The following is a 16,661-nucleotide window of genomic DNA, read 5'->3' on the forward strand; positions in this document are numbered from 1 at the left end:
TTGTTTCTCATATATATTTATAATATTTACTACTCGAAATAACTTTTAAAATAGGGACACAATTATATTTTCATGATCAATTGAAACAAGCGTGCACTCAATTTCGATCGTTTCTAAAGCAAATTAATAATTGATTCGATCATTCATTTTCAGCACCAAGACGTACACCAACTAGCTATTTAACATAAACTCTGAATCACGCTGGTTTCTATCGAGGATCGAACCCTGGTATTCCATGCCGAAAACGCGTTTGCAAACCATATGCCCACTAGGAAGCTTCAAAATATGGATGAAGTTATTCAAATTTACCGATGATCAAATTTAAAGGTGGGCCAGCATGGGCCTGATTCGCAGTGCTACCTAATTTCGTCATACCACTTTATATACAGAACCGGTGGTTAACAAATTAGAATAACACCATTGCGTATAAGTGATACTTACAATATTGTAGGACAGAAGGAAGGCCATTTATGTACAGAGAGAATTGATGAGTACCAAGGACGATTCCGTGAAAGTCACCGTGAGTGAGATTCGGAAGTGAAGAGGAAGTATCGGGTACGGTTACAAAATTCCTGTCGCCCCTGTAGATAATTTTGAACTCATTTCACAGCATCACTGAAGAAATTAAATTTCGTCGCCAGTTTATGGAAGAGGGTCTTATGTGTAATTGATTGGAAAGGTTTAGAGAAATCTAAAAGAGTAAACATAGTTAACTGCTTTCTATTCTGTGCTAGTCATCAGTAACGTAAGTAAGAGCAGTCGCAGTACTATGGCACTTTCTGAAGCGTAATTGAAATAGAGCGAACATTTTGTATTTCATTAGATTGGTTCGAATTTGATCACTAATAATATATTCTAATGCCTTTGAAAGAGCAGGTAAAATACTAATTGGCCGAAAATCATGAACACTTACGATATTACGAGTTTCGGGTGACGCTAGAACTTCAGCTCTTTTCCAAGATGATGGGAAAGTGCTGTTGCCTTACAAAATAGAAATGAAGGAAATCAAGCATTTCAGTTAATGTGGTAATGAGAAGAAGAGATCTTAAGTTAGCTACACTACAGATAACATAGGCTCCCTAAAATAATAATAATAATAATAAATTTAATGCACATCCATGAAATTTTTGTAAGAAAACAAGAAAACTCACGAAAAGAGTGTTGGTCAGAACTTTTCTTTCTGTACTGCTTCATTGGTTGATAGGTTGATTTGGAGTGTAGCACCACTTCACCACTATATGAGGCTATATGAAATGTGTACCTATAGCTTAACGTAGGATATGAACCACATGAGCTCGCATCAGGAATCGAACGCAGGCCTTCCTCGTGGAAGATGTGTACGCTACTCATGTAACCACAAAGAAGTTCTTAATATATTTTACTCATTATGAAACTTGCTTATAACAATTGTAAGTTTGATTTGCCACCACTCTATTTGCTTAGGTTTCGTAACTAATTGCAACCTGATATTACTTTCAAATTTTAGAGAACACAATAGGTTATAGTCATTATTATATTTAAGTAAAATCACGATATTTTGTTCAAAAACAATTTCTTTTAATCTAAACATCTTGCACAATTAAAAATAAGGATAACTTACGTTAGATGAGGATACAGAATTTGTCCCAATACTTAAAAGAAATACCTATAAGTCCAAATATTCTTCAAAATAAGACCCTTGATCACCAATACAGCAATTTCAATATTGCTACCACTGTTTGTACCAGATCAGGAAGTCTTAATATGTCATGACTTACAGAGGACGCATCGCAGTTCTCTGACTTTTGTAACTCTTGGAAAAGAATGTCCTGTAAAGGTGACTTTGAGTTTGAGAGTGCAAAAAAGTCGACCGGGACTATAGTCCTAATTATATAATTTGTGAAAGGTTCCCATATTTTACGTCCAAAAATTTCCTTATATGTACATCTCATTTTGGCACGTCCATTACTGCTATTAACCTCATAATTAAATGTCGATCAGTAGCCAACACAGATTTCACTTAACTATACCTAGGTATTTCCGGGAGTTCTGGACGTTGTTGGGTTGTTCAACCTCCACTACTTCTTTTCCTTCTTTGACTGCCGTATACCACATGAATCAATAATGTGACGTTCCCATAGGCTTTCTTAGTAGCGTGTTAGTAACCGATTTACTCAACAGAAAATGTTGTCGTGTATTGCTGCTTCAAACTGCGCTTCATTTGCTACTACGGCGGAACGCTGAAACACCTTCTGACGTTCTAGCAATCCAAAAACTGAAAGCTGTAATTTTGTACAGGTAACAGAATTGGATTTGAGTGTATGGATGGCATTTTATATCAACTGCTCCACTCCCTAGACCTACTCCCTGTTTCTTCTGATTGATAGGTCACAATTGTTCTAATTTCTTTTGGGACAGATCTTGTATCTAAATAAATAGCGTAGATTTGGATAGCTATTTATGGGGTCTAAATGTTCGATCTCTCTTTAGTTCTTATAGCTAGCTACATTGTATTGAATATTCTGAACATTTATACAGTATTTTATAAATATATTTCTTCTCTCTAGACCCCGTATAATGACACGTGATGGTCACTTAATTCTGATGACAGCCGATAATCACAACATTACTTTCAAAACGAAAGGATCTGGTTACATCAACCTAAATGGCGACAATCTTGTTCACATAGCATATATGGTAAGTACTTTTATGAGTGGTCAGTCATGTGTAAGAGAGTCATTTCTTCAGCTATATATCTGCTGAAAAGCTTCGACTTCAAATACTAAACATTTGGTACTCTGAGTGTAACTTACGCGTATTCATATTTCAGTTATGTATTCAACAGAAGACTAGTTGAGAGAATTACTATAATGGTGATAGATTTTTTCCGTAATTTGCTCTTCTATCGCCTTTTTTTAAACTAATGCATTCTAAGCTGCATTACCAACAAGTTAGTGTTTCGAGGTCATAGGGTTCGATTTACTCGTTCCGTATGTAGCTACGTATCTGTTCGGCAAACCATTGAGCCTTTCGTACACAATATGACATTAGTGTCCCAAATCTCAGGGTATTTGAATCGCAGTGGGTCAGACCTGAGGTCATTTGGCAGTTAATAGTTGACACTAATAGATGTGCAAAAAGTGTTGGGGTTCTAACCAAACGTTACGTTGCGCCATGAAGAAATGTGAACTCCCCGCAAAACTGTGCTATATTTTACAATTTTATTTCGATAAAGGTGTACATACACACTAAGAAATTTGTGTTGTTTATTGGAAAAATGTGTTATCGAAAGCGACCGTCAAAAGATGATTCAGTCGCTTTTATTCTCAAAATTTCGATGTCCAAGATGCTCCTTGCAATCCACAACCAATCAGCAAAAGTGAATGAAATTCTGAAAGAGTCGAGCAAGAGTGGCATGCAAGCAGTCTGATATTGCTAAAGAACTGTACATTCATTACCAACAGTGTTATACCATTTGGAGAACGCTGGCTACAAAAAGATGCTCGACGGTTGGGTGCCAGAAAATCTGACTCAAAAACATTTACCCGATCGAATTTCTATCTCCGAATCTCTACTGGAACGTACCAAACTAGAACTATTTCTAAAGCGGCTGATCACAAGTGATGAAAAGTGGTTAACCTACGACAAAATGCGCGAAAGAGATCGAGATTTGATGCTATGAGAAGCTTCACAAACTGTGACAAAGCCTACACCGACGGCCAGGAATGTTATGCTGTGCGTTTGGTGGGATGGGATTGGAAGGACATCGTGTATCACGAGCTACTGTCGCCGCGCCGGGCAGAACGATAGATTCGGACCTCTACTGTCGACAGTTGACTGGAGTGGACCTAGCAATTCAAAAGAAACAGCTGTAAGGAATCTGATCAACAGAAATTTTGTCGTAGACTATGGTGACAACACTAGGTCGCATACAAGTTTCACGACCAGTCAGACATTGAAAGAACTTGAATGAGAGATTCAATGTACCCACTGTATAGTAACAGAAACAGGTTATTTTATGTAAAACTGTTGAAAAACTTTGTACTGCTGCAATTAACTGTAAGTATTGTAAATGATTATTTATTAGATATACATGAAATGAACTTAATATTTTCTTTAAAATGCAATACCATTTTCTTCAATCATCAGGCGTGCATCTATATTATTTGAACAATACTTGTCACTTAATTTCAGTTTGCGGGTATCACTGAATATTTATCTTCACCTTTGATTGTGGTACCTATTTTAGTGCCTAGCTTTTGAATTGTACATGCCTAACTATAGTTTTTCTGAACAGAAAATACAAAAATGCTACAAGATTAAGGCGTTGCTCTAAACATGACAAAAGATAAAAGAAGAATATGGTGCATATGGTTTAATAATGTTATTATCAAATCGCAGTAAACGTACTGTCAATTTTGTCCTCTAAAGAGTCAATTAATTTTACACAACCTGACATCTAATCGGTTTGTTGAATATAAGCCATCAAAATATATTAATAAAGATTTTATTATAAATAAGGTATAGAGTTTAGTGTAAACTTTCCAGAGTAATTTCTCCACTAAGACGTGCAATTTTTCCGAATTAATAAGAAATTAAAATTATTTTGTATAAAAAGCAGGTAACAGAATAGTCGAACAAAATTTAGAAAATAGATCGGGTTTCACTCTTGGATAAGCTACTACTTACCATTCAACTTACAACTAAACACTTTCTAGGGCAGTATTCTATAGGAGAAAGCATTTTATGCAATAATCATAACATGTCTTTGCGGTAATAAAATAGCTTAAAATCTATAATACTTCATAAGTACAAAATGCCAATTTGTTTCTCCAAAGATTTGTAAAATTACATAAATCCAATGTTTAATACTATTTTGGTATCGTTTTACAACTTGTGGCACGATTGTTTAAATCGAAACTTTAAATTTACGTTTTTTGTTACAGGCAAAAAATGCATCAGCAAATGTTGAACATATGAAGAGAACCATTTTTGAAGAATTGCAGAGTTCTGTTGAGAGATTGTCCTCTACAGTTACTGGAAACAGGGGACTTACTTACAGAATAGCTTCCGTGGAAAATACGTTACAAAACTTAAGCTCAGTGGTGCGTACAATTAATTGTTGTAAGGCCTATATGCTAACTTTTCGATTTTAATGAGAAAATGTTAATAAAAAAATCACCTTTTCCCAGAGGCAGATCTGAAAGGTAAAAACTGGGGGGCCCACTCAGAGACCAGACTATTATAGGTATATCATATAATAAACTATGAACTTTCAAAAATATATAAGTAATAGCTTAAATTATTTTTGTCACTCAAAAAACTGGGGGGGGGACAAGGCCCCCTGGCCCTGGCCTAGATCCGCCACTGCCTTTTTCACAGCCTCATTGCACTGGTTTTGAATTGTTATATTTTGGTATTCTGAAACAAGTGACTTACTGAGCCGTATCTATCTCAACAGATGACCTACCCTTTCATTGTCCTTGGCTATTAGTATAAATCACCTGACTAGTGTAGTGATGTAACTTTCTCCACTATGGAATTGCGACTCTCCCATTAGCAAATGCGACCACGCGCTTTCAGTCCTCTATCAAATGGCGGCAGGACCACTCGAACAGGGGCGATTTCTTTACGTTACCGCATTTACCGCCGGTAAACATATAATTAAAGCATAATTTATTATGAAAATTTCTCAAAGTATAACTTCAAAATATCCACTTTGCTTCCACGATGTTCTCCGTGCTTCAATCCAAGACAAGCAGCGACCAGCAACGGCTAGCAAGCATCCTGTATGAATCAACGCACGAGTCGCGAAATAGCGTTTAGGGTTGGCAACACACCTTAAATATCAGGCAAGTTGACCACTAAGTGTCTATGAGAACCTCAACCTTCTGGTCAACGTATGGAGGGGGAAGACATTTTGATGGTCTGATGGGAAACATTTGGACCCCATTCCGTAACGGTTTTGGATGCGATGCGTTTGGTTTGCGATGATAAACACAATAGTTGTAATTGATTGACGCTGCGTTATATTCTGCAATTTTTGCGAATGCTGGTACGGAATGACACTTTTCAAACTATAAATAAACAACGTAAAATCGGTTGTGTCTGTTAACGCAAAATTAAGTGTACTTATTGTTAACTAGCAGCGTTCACCCCGCTTCGCTGCGGTCACCCCGGAACGCAATAAACTTTGTTACTTAGATAATTTTTACTTTTTCGCTTTCAAATTGCAGTAAATGTTAACATTATAGCGCCTGTCATTTATGTTAACCCGCCGAGTGACACGGTCATGCGGGTTGCATATAAATACGTTTATTTTTATACCTATGATGAACTAACAAAGGATTTGTACGTAATGGACACTTGAATGGTCAATTATCTCAAGACACTGGTAATTGAAAATTAAAGTGATATGATAAAAACCATCTAGGGTCCAAATCCTAATAACCCCCCAAAAATAAAAGAAATTGGTTCAGCCGTATTAGCGTGATGAGCTAACAAAGGATTTGTGCGTTCTCTTTTATATAATAGATATATTTTTATTATAGTCAGTAGTTAAATTTCCTCAGTGTGTTTTCAAAAATGTAAAGGAAAGAATATAATACTTATAAATTGCAATATTTTTTCTTTTCATATGTTATTTTGATACTACTTTGGTCCCTTTCTGTATATTAGACCCACCAAACTAGACAGGATCTATGTTTAAAAGGGAATCAGACTACTGTAGTGCGTTCGACCCAATTAACCAACACTATACAATATTCCCACAGAATTAAGGAGAAAACTAAAAAAAGTGACTGAAAGCTTTGTTGACTATACATTGTGTTGGTAGAGCTCCTTTCCTTAGCATCCTATATTTCAATGCCCAATTTAAGCGTTTCTGCGTCAGCATGCCTCTTCGAAATTAACCTTAACTTTGATAGTTTATTCAGAAGATAGGAGATAACGGGTTTATAGTATTCAATGTCTATCAAGAGACAATGTTGTGAGTGGAACCCTACAAAAAATATTTCAAATTTACACTGTATAAAGCTGTTTTCTAAGTCAGTTTCAAGATATTTCACCTTATAAAAATAAATATACCATCCCTTCGGAATTTATTTTCTCGCTCTTGCTTGCTTATGCATGCGCGTTATAAAATATCAAACTATAATATGTAGGCTTTCGAGAAATGCTAGTGGATTGTAAAGATTTTATCCTATATACAATATAAGCTGCGGTAAACACGTTCAAATTTTCAGGATACGTCACTGCGCTCCAGAGTGTACCATTTGGGTGAGTCTCGATATTTGAGCTGCTGTCGCTGGTGCGACTCGATTTGATGTTCGCACCGAAGCCGGATAGAGTGCGGTTAGCCTTTTCCGACCAGGAGGTGGTACTGTAACAGTGGATTGCAATCAGATTCACCGAATTGTTCCTAAAGTTTAGGTCAGCCATGTTCGCTTTGCGCTTGTTAATTATTCATATGTCTTGGTGAATGTTATGTATTATTTATGATATTAAAGTTTGTATAAGTTCGTTCAGTAGGATGTACCTGGACATTTAGCGGTGCTACATTGAATTTGGACTCGACAGGTGGAATTTTTCGTTATACGTAGTTAAGGTGATAGGGGAAAATGTTAAAATGGATTTTGGTAGAGAGATCGGGAAATGATCTACAACATATACAAGTTACATAGATTTTAAATCTAGGCAGTAACTTAGAATACTTTTACTTAAGATAAGAAATTTTCAAGTGTTATATTCTTAAATACATGCGTTGAGTAACATTTCAGGGATAGTATAGAACAAGCCGAGAGAGTAAAAATACTGTTATTGATCATGCGGTTGGTAGTTCGAACCCGGTTTTAGAAAGTTAAGAATAGAAAAGCATGGAGATAGATAGATAGATAGATAGATAGATAGATAGAGAGAGAGAGAGTGTGTGTGAGTGCATTGATGGGATAATCATGGACTCAAAGTAGGATGTAAGTGTAATTGATGGTGTAAGTGTAATTACGTTGGAGACCCACAGCAGCCTTCGGTGGACCACCATTTCGTCGTTTGAGGTTCGCCAGCTATCTATCCTCTGCCATGCAACTCGCCCCTCCCACCAATCCTTTACCTATTGTGAACAGTTCCATCAAAATAACAGCTGCAGAATTCTACCGTACAATTTCAATCGAACAATCTGTATTAAAGTATCCAAGTAGGAATCCAAGTAGGCCTTATAACCACACGTTTAAAATAATATACCAAGTGAAGCTAGTCTAGTGATAAAATGATGGAAGTTATTAGTGGAAACGTATAAAGCCAATGGGCAGCAGGAAGAGTATAGGAGTAGCAAGAAGAAGAAATGTCAAAAATGTCAATCATTGGCAAAACAGATCAGTAATGTCAGCGGCACCGTTTTATGTTTAACTTTTAGAACCCATTCAGATATATGAGTTTCATTGTGCTATATCCAAGCAAAGACCCAGTGTTCAGATTCTGAAGGACTCAAGTCCCTTTACCCCCTACCCCCAGTTCCAAGATGCAGCACACATGGATAATGTTATAAAACAATTTACTAACCATTTCTATTGAATGTGAAAAAAATCTTTGAGTTTTACGTCTCACGGTTATGCCGAAGGCTAAAGGAGACGGTGATGATGAGTAATGAATGAAATGGTGGAATGAAGAAGGTGGGAGGAAACGGGAGAACCCCGAGAAAACCCACGCACACGGTGTTTGTCCACCACAAAGTTCACTTGGTGGGAGCTGGGATAGAGCCCGGGACCCCTAGCACCAGAGGTGAACGCTCTACCATTGAGCCACCGCGGCCCCTCTATTGAATGTGTCATTTTTGATCTTGATATGTGAAATTCTCTAATGTGGTGGTTGTTTGTAAGAAAAAGTATGCGTATGTATATTTAATATATATAATAATTTATGTAATGTTGGTTTTCGTCTTGTTTAAAAATCAATTTCTCAGGTTCTATTCGTGGTTCATGAGCGTAGGTCACCTGCTGCGAGAATACCTATGTTTATAACTTTCTGAAAAATGATAGCAAAGAAAACGTTATCGCAATAAAATTAATTTGTTGAAGAAAGAAAAGATTGAATGCGATAAGTTTGGACATGGAATATTTTTTTTGAGCAGTCGAATGTATTTCAAAACTAGTTTCTAGCTTTCGTTTTTATATAATGTCGTATTTGCTCTATGAAGATTAATATGGAAAGCAGTTTTATCATAGAGCTACTAAACTAACAACTAGATGCTCAATTGGCGCTGCAAACGCGTAGCCCCATCAACTGTACTAATCTATGACAAAAAACTGCTTTGTATAGGATTGTGTGTTAAATGGTGTTTGTTTGGAGGAAGAAAGTCTCAATTTCTTGTGCGGCTTATCGCTGTACAGAGAGATTTAAAGGAGAAAATGATACATCTTTTCTACATTTAAGTTATACATATACTTAGGTATAGCAATCTCAAATCAAGGCTATTATAACCCATTTACTTGTTCCTCAACTGCAGTGACCTTGCTTAATTGCCTTAAAAGCTAAAGTTTGTATTATTTTAATTATGTATGAAGGGAGATTTATAATTCTGTAGAAAATTTCGAAGTAATTGATAACAAATCTACGGAAGATTAGTGACAGTAGCCACATTAAGATGGCAAGTTACACCAAGTGTAGGAAAGGTCTCAAATTAGGTATAGGTACAGAAAGGAATGAATATGTTTCATACAGCGATCATTGTTTATTATTAATTAGAACATTTAGTACATTTTTCTAAGCAAAGCACGGTATCACAAAGTGGTAGACATAGGCGCCAACTTGAAGAAAATATTGGGGGGGGGGGGGGGCAAAACATATAATCATATTCAGCCGTTTTCTATCAACTGCTAGATAAAGGCCCCCTTCCCTTCAGATCTCGGTCTGCTGCATCTCCTCCGCTGCTAAATTCAGGACCAAAGTCAAATTAGTCTAAAGGCATTAAAACAAATTCAAGTTCAAATTCTAGGAACTTCGCTGCACCACATTGATCTTCACTTCTCATATCAGTGTTACCATAGTGTTGGTTGAAGCTTCAGTGCTTTATTAACTCTTTTAGGATTTTTGGTAACTTTTGTTACTATGGCGTCTTTTACCTATTATTTAAGTTCTATAACAGGTACTTAAGTCGTTTTTTTATTAGTCAAGTCAAGGATGGACCAAAGAACACCCCAGATGCGTTTTGGAACCAGATGGTCAACTTGGCTGCGGCAAGTGGGTGCGGAAGGACGTGTCTTTTTACTTTTTCTTAAGACAAATTTCAAACATTTTTCACGCCTGTAGTTTTCACGATATCAGATGGGAATTGTATGCACCTTTGATATTTCTCAAATATTTTTGAGATCTCTACGTGAAGCCGAGTCCGGGCACGAGGGCCGCAAATGTTCCGAGGGGATAATTTTTCAGAAAAAAATTGAGTTTTCCCGATTTTTCCGATTCAGGAATACGATACGTACATGTGTGTGGCACCGTTGGAAAGGGTTTGTTATACTGAAGAAAATAACGTTTAAGCTAAATAGTAATGGCGAAGTAAATTTTTATAATAAGTATATACGTATGTGTGTGTATAAAGAGAGAGAGCTTAAATTCAGATTTTCAACAATTTTTCTGCCCTTTGTATTTAAAATACAAGTTTGGAATTTTGCACACGTATTACGTACATAACAATATAGTTTTAGAAAAAAAAAATCAGATCCCTACGTCAACCCAGGCCTAGGCCAGAGGTGCAAAATGTTTTGGTTGGATTTGCAAAAATGCTTCCGAGTTTTTCTCTAATTATCTGGTTTAGGTGTATGATACGGACATGTGAGTGATACCATTGGAAAGGGCTTATTATACTGAAGAAAATGGCGTTTGAACCATGACTCTAGGATAAATAGAAATGACGCAGTACATTCTTTTAAAATGTTTTATACCTAGGTATATATAGAGGAAGTTCGGGTATTATGGAATGCCATTTTTGTTTCGCTTGTAACTCAGTTTATAATTGCACATTGAAACAAAAACGAAAACAAGTATACGCCTTACATATTTGGCTTTATTTATGTATATCTTGATAAAGAAGTTTCGTTACAGGGGTAGGTAAAATTTGTAATTTGTAAAGAAACCACTTTGGAGGGTAATATGAAATAGTCGGGTAATATGGAATACAAATGCTATATAGAAAAGAAAAAGTTTTCTGTTGAACATACAATAAATATAGTGACAATATATGAAAATTCTGAATGCCAAGCCATAACTGATAGTGATTACTTGCAAAAGTCATAAATATAATAGTCTGCTTCAGGATAGGCACAGTCATTGTGTGCTCACATTGAACACGATGAACGCTGGACCCAAGCTCACCCCTTGTATCATCAGAAAATTTGCTGTAATAAAAAATACACTTAGCATTGTTGTCAACATAAATGTATGTTTAATTGCCCAATACCGATATATATTTTTGTAATCGGAATACCATACGGAATACGGAATACCATGCTTTTTTTTTTTGCGGGTATTCCATATTACCCTCCACGCCAGCTTGGAAACGAAAGAGCTGTTAAACGCATTCGAAGGCGTATAGGATAATGGCGCTTATCAAACTACCACTCTGTATATCCAACGTCATAGTAAATAAAGAATTGTTGTTTTATTACATTTCAATAGGAAAATACAGGTTGTAAACCACTTACCTGTAAGACTGACAGTAGAGCATCATGGGGACGTGAGGTAATAGTTTCTTTCCTCTCCGCTTGGAAGTAACACATCACAGGCGAGCTAATGAGGTATTCCATATTATCCGACTATTCCATAATACCCGAACTTCCTCTATTTATATACATATATGAAAAGATGGGTCACCTTCAGACTTTCAAAAATTTCTCCCGACCTCAGTTTTCAAGATACAAGAACGGACTTTTGCGCACGTATTATGTATATAACAAGATTTTTTTTAAAGATTCAGATCCCTAGGTAAACCCAGGCACGGGCCAGAGGGGCACAAAAATTTAAATTTTTTCGAAAAATTAATAATTTTCTTTCAATTTTCTTATTTCTGGTGTATAATACGGAAAAGAGAGTGGTGCCGTTGGAAAGTATGATCTATCCTGAGAAAAACGAGGTATGAACCACGATCCTACGATAAATAGTAAGGAAGCAGTAGCTGTTTGAGTGAAAGTCTAAAATTTACCTCAAAAAGTGGAAATCCTAAAAAGGTTAAACGCCTTGAAAACGGTGCCTTTTTATCGAATAAGAAGGCTGTTCCTAATATTGAATTAAAGGCACGACGTAATTTACGACAGAAATTCTTGCTCCTTTTTGGTAATTCTTCCTCAACTGGATTGTATTGGGGGCGAGGACCCCACCTTTAAATATTGGGGGCCAAAAGTGCCCTGCCCCCCAAATTCGGCGCCTCTGGTGGTAGAGACCATAATATGACCCACCAATGTGCTACAGTTTAAGCTTTACTGTAATTTTCTATTTCATTCCAGTTGATCTAGATACAACCAAGAAGTACCACAAGATTTTATTAAAGTGTAATATATGAGTAAAATATGTCTATACATTAATCATACTGCCTAAAATAACACATACTAGGAAATATGTGTCAAACATGTATATATGAAGTATTTGTCTTTCATATCCATATACACATACCGTTAAATGCTATTTTGGATGAATGAAATATATTTTTTTCCTACAAACCTTAATAGTAATGTGCTTTATAAAAACTCCCATTTATTTTTGAGCTATCTGGTATATCTTTGAGGTGAATAAAATATTAGTACATCAGCATTAATTATATAATTTGTATGAAAGAAGTTTACTTTTATTTACAGAGGAGGAGTAACGATTATCGAAATCTGCAAAGACAAATAAGGAGGCTGTCGATAAGGGTAAGTAATAATTTGAAATAGGTTCATTCCTTATGACTTTATACCTCGTATATACATACAAACGCACGACACTTGCAACGTAATATATTATCGATGGTTGCAAGTACAGATAATTTTGCCAACAAGTATTTAGATGCAAATACAAGTACTTACAATGTACATGTCAGGAATTGTTTTAGATGCATTTTGAAGCAGAAACAAACTAACTTCACAAAATGAAGCACAATTTAGTTTCTTGTATTGTTTCTACTGGAAATAATATAGTTGTAAAAATGTATACAAATAATATACTTAATATTTTTAATGTTCAAATAATTAATTTACTTTGCGTAAAGTACAATATTAGTAATCGATAAAAGAAGTTTTACTTCAATTTTTCTAATGAGGAAATGCCAATTTTCATTTGCAATAGAATAAGTATATTACAAGTACTCGTATGATATGAACATCACACGGTTGACTCATTTCATCCTGAATATAGAAAAGTTCTTAAAAATTTATTATGCAGATATTACAGATAATACAGTAATTTTGTCAAAATGTATCAAAGTAGATATCTATTTTTTTGAAAAAAGGGAAAGAAGACTGAAATCTAATTTTGTACATTTTAAAAAACAGTAAATTATGTAGGTTCTACGTAAAAAAAAAATCTAACGTAAGAGGTAAATAACACTCGGACAATGCATCGTATAACGAATATTTCTTTAAAGAAATACATCAAGTATAACTTTCCACAATATTAAAACAAAATTTAGAAGTTATGACTTTTCAGAAACGAATTAAAATAAAGTAGTTTGCTTTTAATTAATAAAGAAAGAAAATATTGCTGATGTCGATTTAAGATATCTACTTATTAGGAAAATATTCTTTGATTTGTACGAGTGGCATGCCGAAAGTTTTTAGATACTCCTACTAGATATTATTAGTTACTCTAGATACTATAAATACTTTTGCAATTTCTCAAAATAGTTCTACAAGCATCAATACACTTTTGCATTTTTAAAAACTCCGGGTCAAATATTGAGAAACATTTTTTTGAATATCAGAATTTCATTATTATAAGTTGCTAAGCTTTTTCTTGAGTTTTGGGAAGAAGGCATAGTCATACCAAGCTAAATATGGAGAGTAAACCGATGCGGTAGAATAGAGACTTCACTTTCCTGTAGAAGCTCCAAAGTTTTCGCTGCTGTATGTAGAAGTGCATTGTCGTGATAAAGAAGAAAGCGAGTCAGTGAGGACTTTCGGTGGGCAGATCTCCAAGCTTCAGAGACACTCGGAAGACAATTAGTAGCCTGCCACTCTTTTGTTACTGTACGTCGATCATCTAACTGTATAGTTGCTACATGGGCTATCTTACAGAAAAAGATACCACCATAACTTTAACCACACTCTGTTATCGTTTAACTTTCGAAGGTGAAGTTTCATTTTGAAATCACCATAGATACTGTCGACTGCTGTTTTGTTGCTCAGTCATACTTGCAAATCAATGTTTGTGATCTGTGACGATATTATAAACGTCTTTACATGATCTATACGAAAACCTTTTAACCATATAGCGGCACCACTTAACGCGGTCATCGTTTTGTTCAGGCGTAAACATATGTGAGACCCAGCGACTGCAATGCTTGGAAAGACCGAGATAATCTTTTATTATGGACTAGACTGCAGTTGATTTAATCTTTAAGGTTAACAGAGCTCTTCATATGCGATATGACGACCCTCTTTCACAAGACATCTTACTGCTGCGACATTTTCATCCGTAACTTCGGTGCTAGGCCCCAGAGCGAGGCTTATATGTCAGGCTTTGTCGACCGTGTTTAAATTCTGTAAACCAATCGAAATTGTTGCGCGTGAAGAACCAGGGTTCCCAAAACACTTTTCTGAACAATCATGGCACATCTCTTGTGTAAAGTCCATACTTAAAATCGCAAAAGATTTTTGCATAGAAATCATTTCTCGAGCTCCATTTTGTCAACTACTAGGCACAAATTAACTTACATTTCTAGCCTTTTAAGTTTCAAACAAACAAGTATGCAGCCTTGCATTTATACCTTTCACCATTATAGAGCATACGCTTTTAAACTGATACGTTTCAGTACAACAACAACACTATTTGAATTTTAGTATCTAAAAGTTTCGGCATGCTCCTCGTATTTACATCTTTCTCAGCAGCGAAGTTATGTAGGACTAGACTTACGGTTTAAAATGGAACCTGAATCATTGTAGTGAATTGGATGCTTTTTCAAGGGGAACTGAAACTGGGACCACGTGCGCGAAAGGGACACAAGATAGATAGGCCAATAAGAAGGGCTATGAAAGTATCCAGAAGTTGTATCTGGACAACATTAGAAAAGAAGAAAAAAATTATTGAGATTTTAATGTATTTTAGAAAATAATATTGAAATACTACATTTTTAGAGGTTGAAAATACTTGGATTTTTACATTTGTTTTCTATCTCAGTGGCATGTTAACACTAGTCTGTGCAAGTGGTCCTCGTACTTAAGTTTGCTCAAGGTAAGTTGCCAACCATTTGAAACTTATTTTACCTTTAAATTATTTTCTGTGTAATACAATTATAGGGTATTGTGGTGAATTGCAAAAAATACTTCATGAGTCTTACATATAAAAACATTGCAACACAAACGAATAACACAGTATGAAAATAAAGTTTCCCAGATGAAAGTTCCTGCCACTAGAGACAAGGGTCCATGAGGAGAACGACAATAGCGCCGTAAGCGCACATATCTGTCGAGTGTTTGGAGTAAGTTTCAAGACACTCCAGCCAGCAGTCGAACAATAAGAGTTCGATAGTTCTACATACTAAGCAGGAACTCGGTTGTGTTACTAGCATGGAACAGAGGATTTCAACGAAGTTTTGTTTGAAATTGGGAAAGCCATCCATAGAAAAATGTTGCAGAATATGGTTTCCTAGAGTTTTAGATTTCCCCTGAATTCGAGGAGACTGGGCAAAGCTCTGTGATTAAGACAAATGAAAATCCAACTATTCATTTAGTAGGATATTTGACGAAGGGTACTTTCATTTCTACTTTATTCCCGTATTTTACGAATCATATATGTCGTAAGCAAACTCAATATTTACCATGAGCTATATCTTTCTTTTTTACTTTTTAGGTTACAAAATTAAATATAACAATCAAGCGTCTGACAACATTACTAGGTACAAACGAATGTTCCAGTAATCCGTGCAGAAACGGTGGAACTTGTGAAGATGTGTACAATGGTTTCATCTGTCGCTGTCCACCGAATTGGGAGGTGAGTGTAATTTGATATTGCAACGTTATTACAATATATGATGACCTGATGTAGAAACCACGAAAACGAGATACTCAGTAAATCGGCATAATTTGACAAACCACTTCGGTATAGTCATTGTTATGCCAGTGAGGGAGCTACACGTAATCATCTACCTACCAACGGAAAGTTATCTAATAACGGAAGATAGACTTTACTTCGGAGCTATCTCTTTGCATATTTGAAAATTTTTCACAAAATTTCTAAAGCTTTCCAAATATAAACTCAACTGCGGGGTATAAGAATTCACAAAACTATCATAATATATTACGTAACTAGAAGCCAAAAGCGGAAAGTTTTTCTTGGTAAAGAAAAAGTGACATTTTGCGTTCCGTTTCCGTTTTTCTCGAGACATTGGACAACTTTCTGAAAAAAAGACACAATCTAATTTAAAATGCAACATTTGGCCATCCTCTTGTAATATTAAAAGGAACATAATGAAATAATTGAGGCGGTAAAGAATCAAAATTTGC

The 16,661-nt window shown here is 35.6% G+C and overlaps 1 protein-coding gene across 1 annotated transcript in view; it reads left to right on the forward strand.

Annotated features, from left to right (window-relative positions):
* The window catches only part of LOC145683884 (cubilin-like), a 1,291,374-nt gene that overhangs the window by 122,655 nt on the left and 1,152,058 nt on the right, over positions 1-16,661 (forward strand). Inside the window, exons 3-6 of the mRNA XM_081755522.1 lie at positions 2,547-2,676; positions 4,926-5,084; positions 12,819-12,875; positions 16,009-16,149. Of these exons, the coding sequence (XP_081611648.1) occupies positions 2,547-2,676; positions 4,926-5,084; positions 12,819-12,875; positions 16,009-16,149 (487 nt within the window). The remainder of the gene's footprint in view (positions 1-2,546; positions 2,677-4,925; positions 5,085-12,818; positions 12,876-16,008; positions 16,150-16,661) is intronic.

The sequence above is a fragment of the Thermobia domestica genome, chromosome 4 (genome assembly GCF_964235325.1).
Source record: "Thermobia domestica chromosome 4, izTheDome1.hap1.1, whole genome shotgun sequence".
NCBI lineage: Eukaryota > Metazoa > Arthropoda > Insecta > Zygentoma > Lepismatidae > Thermobia > Thermobia domestica.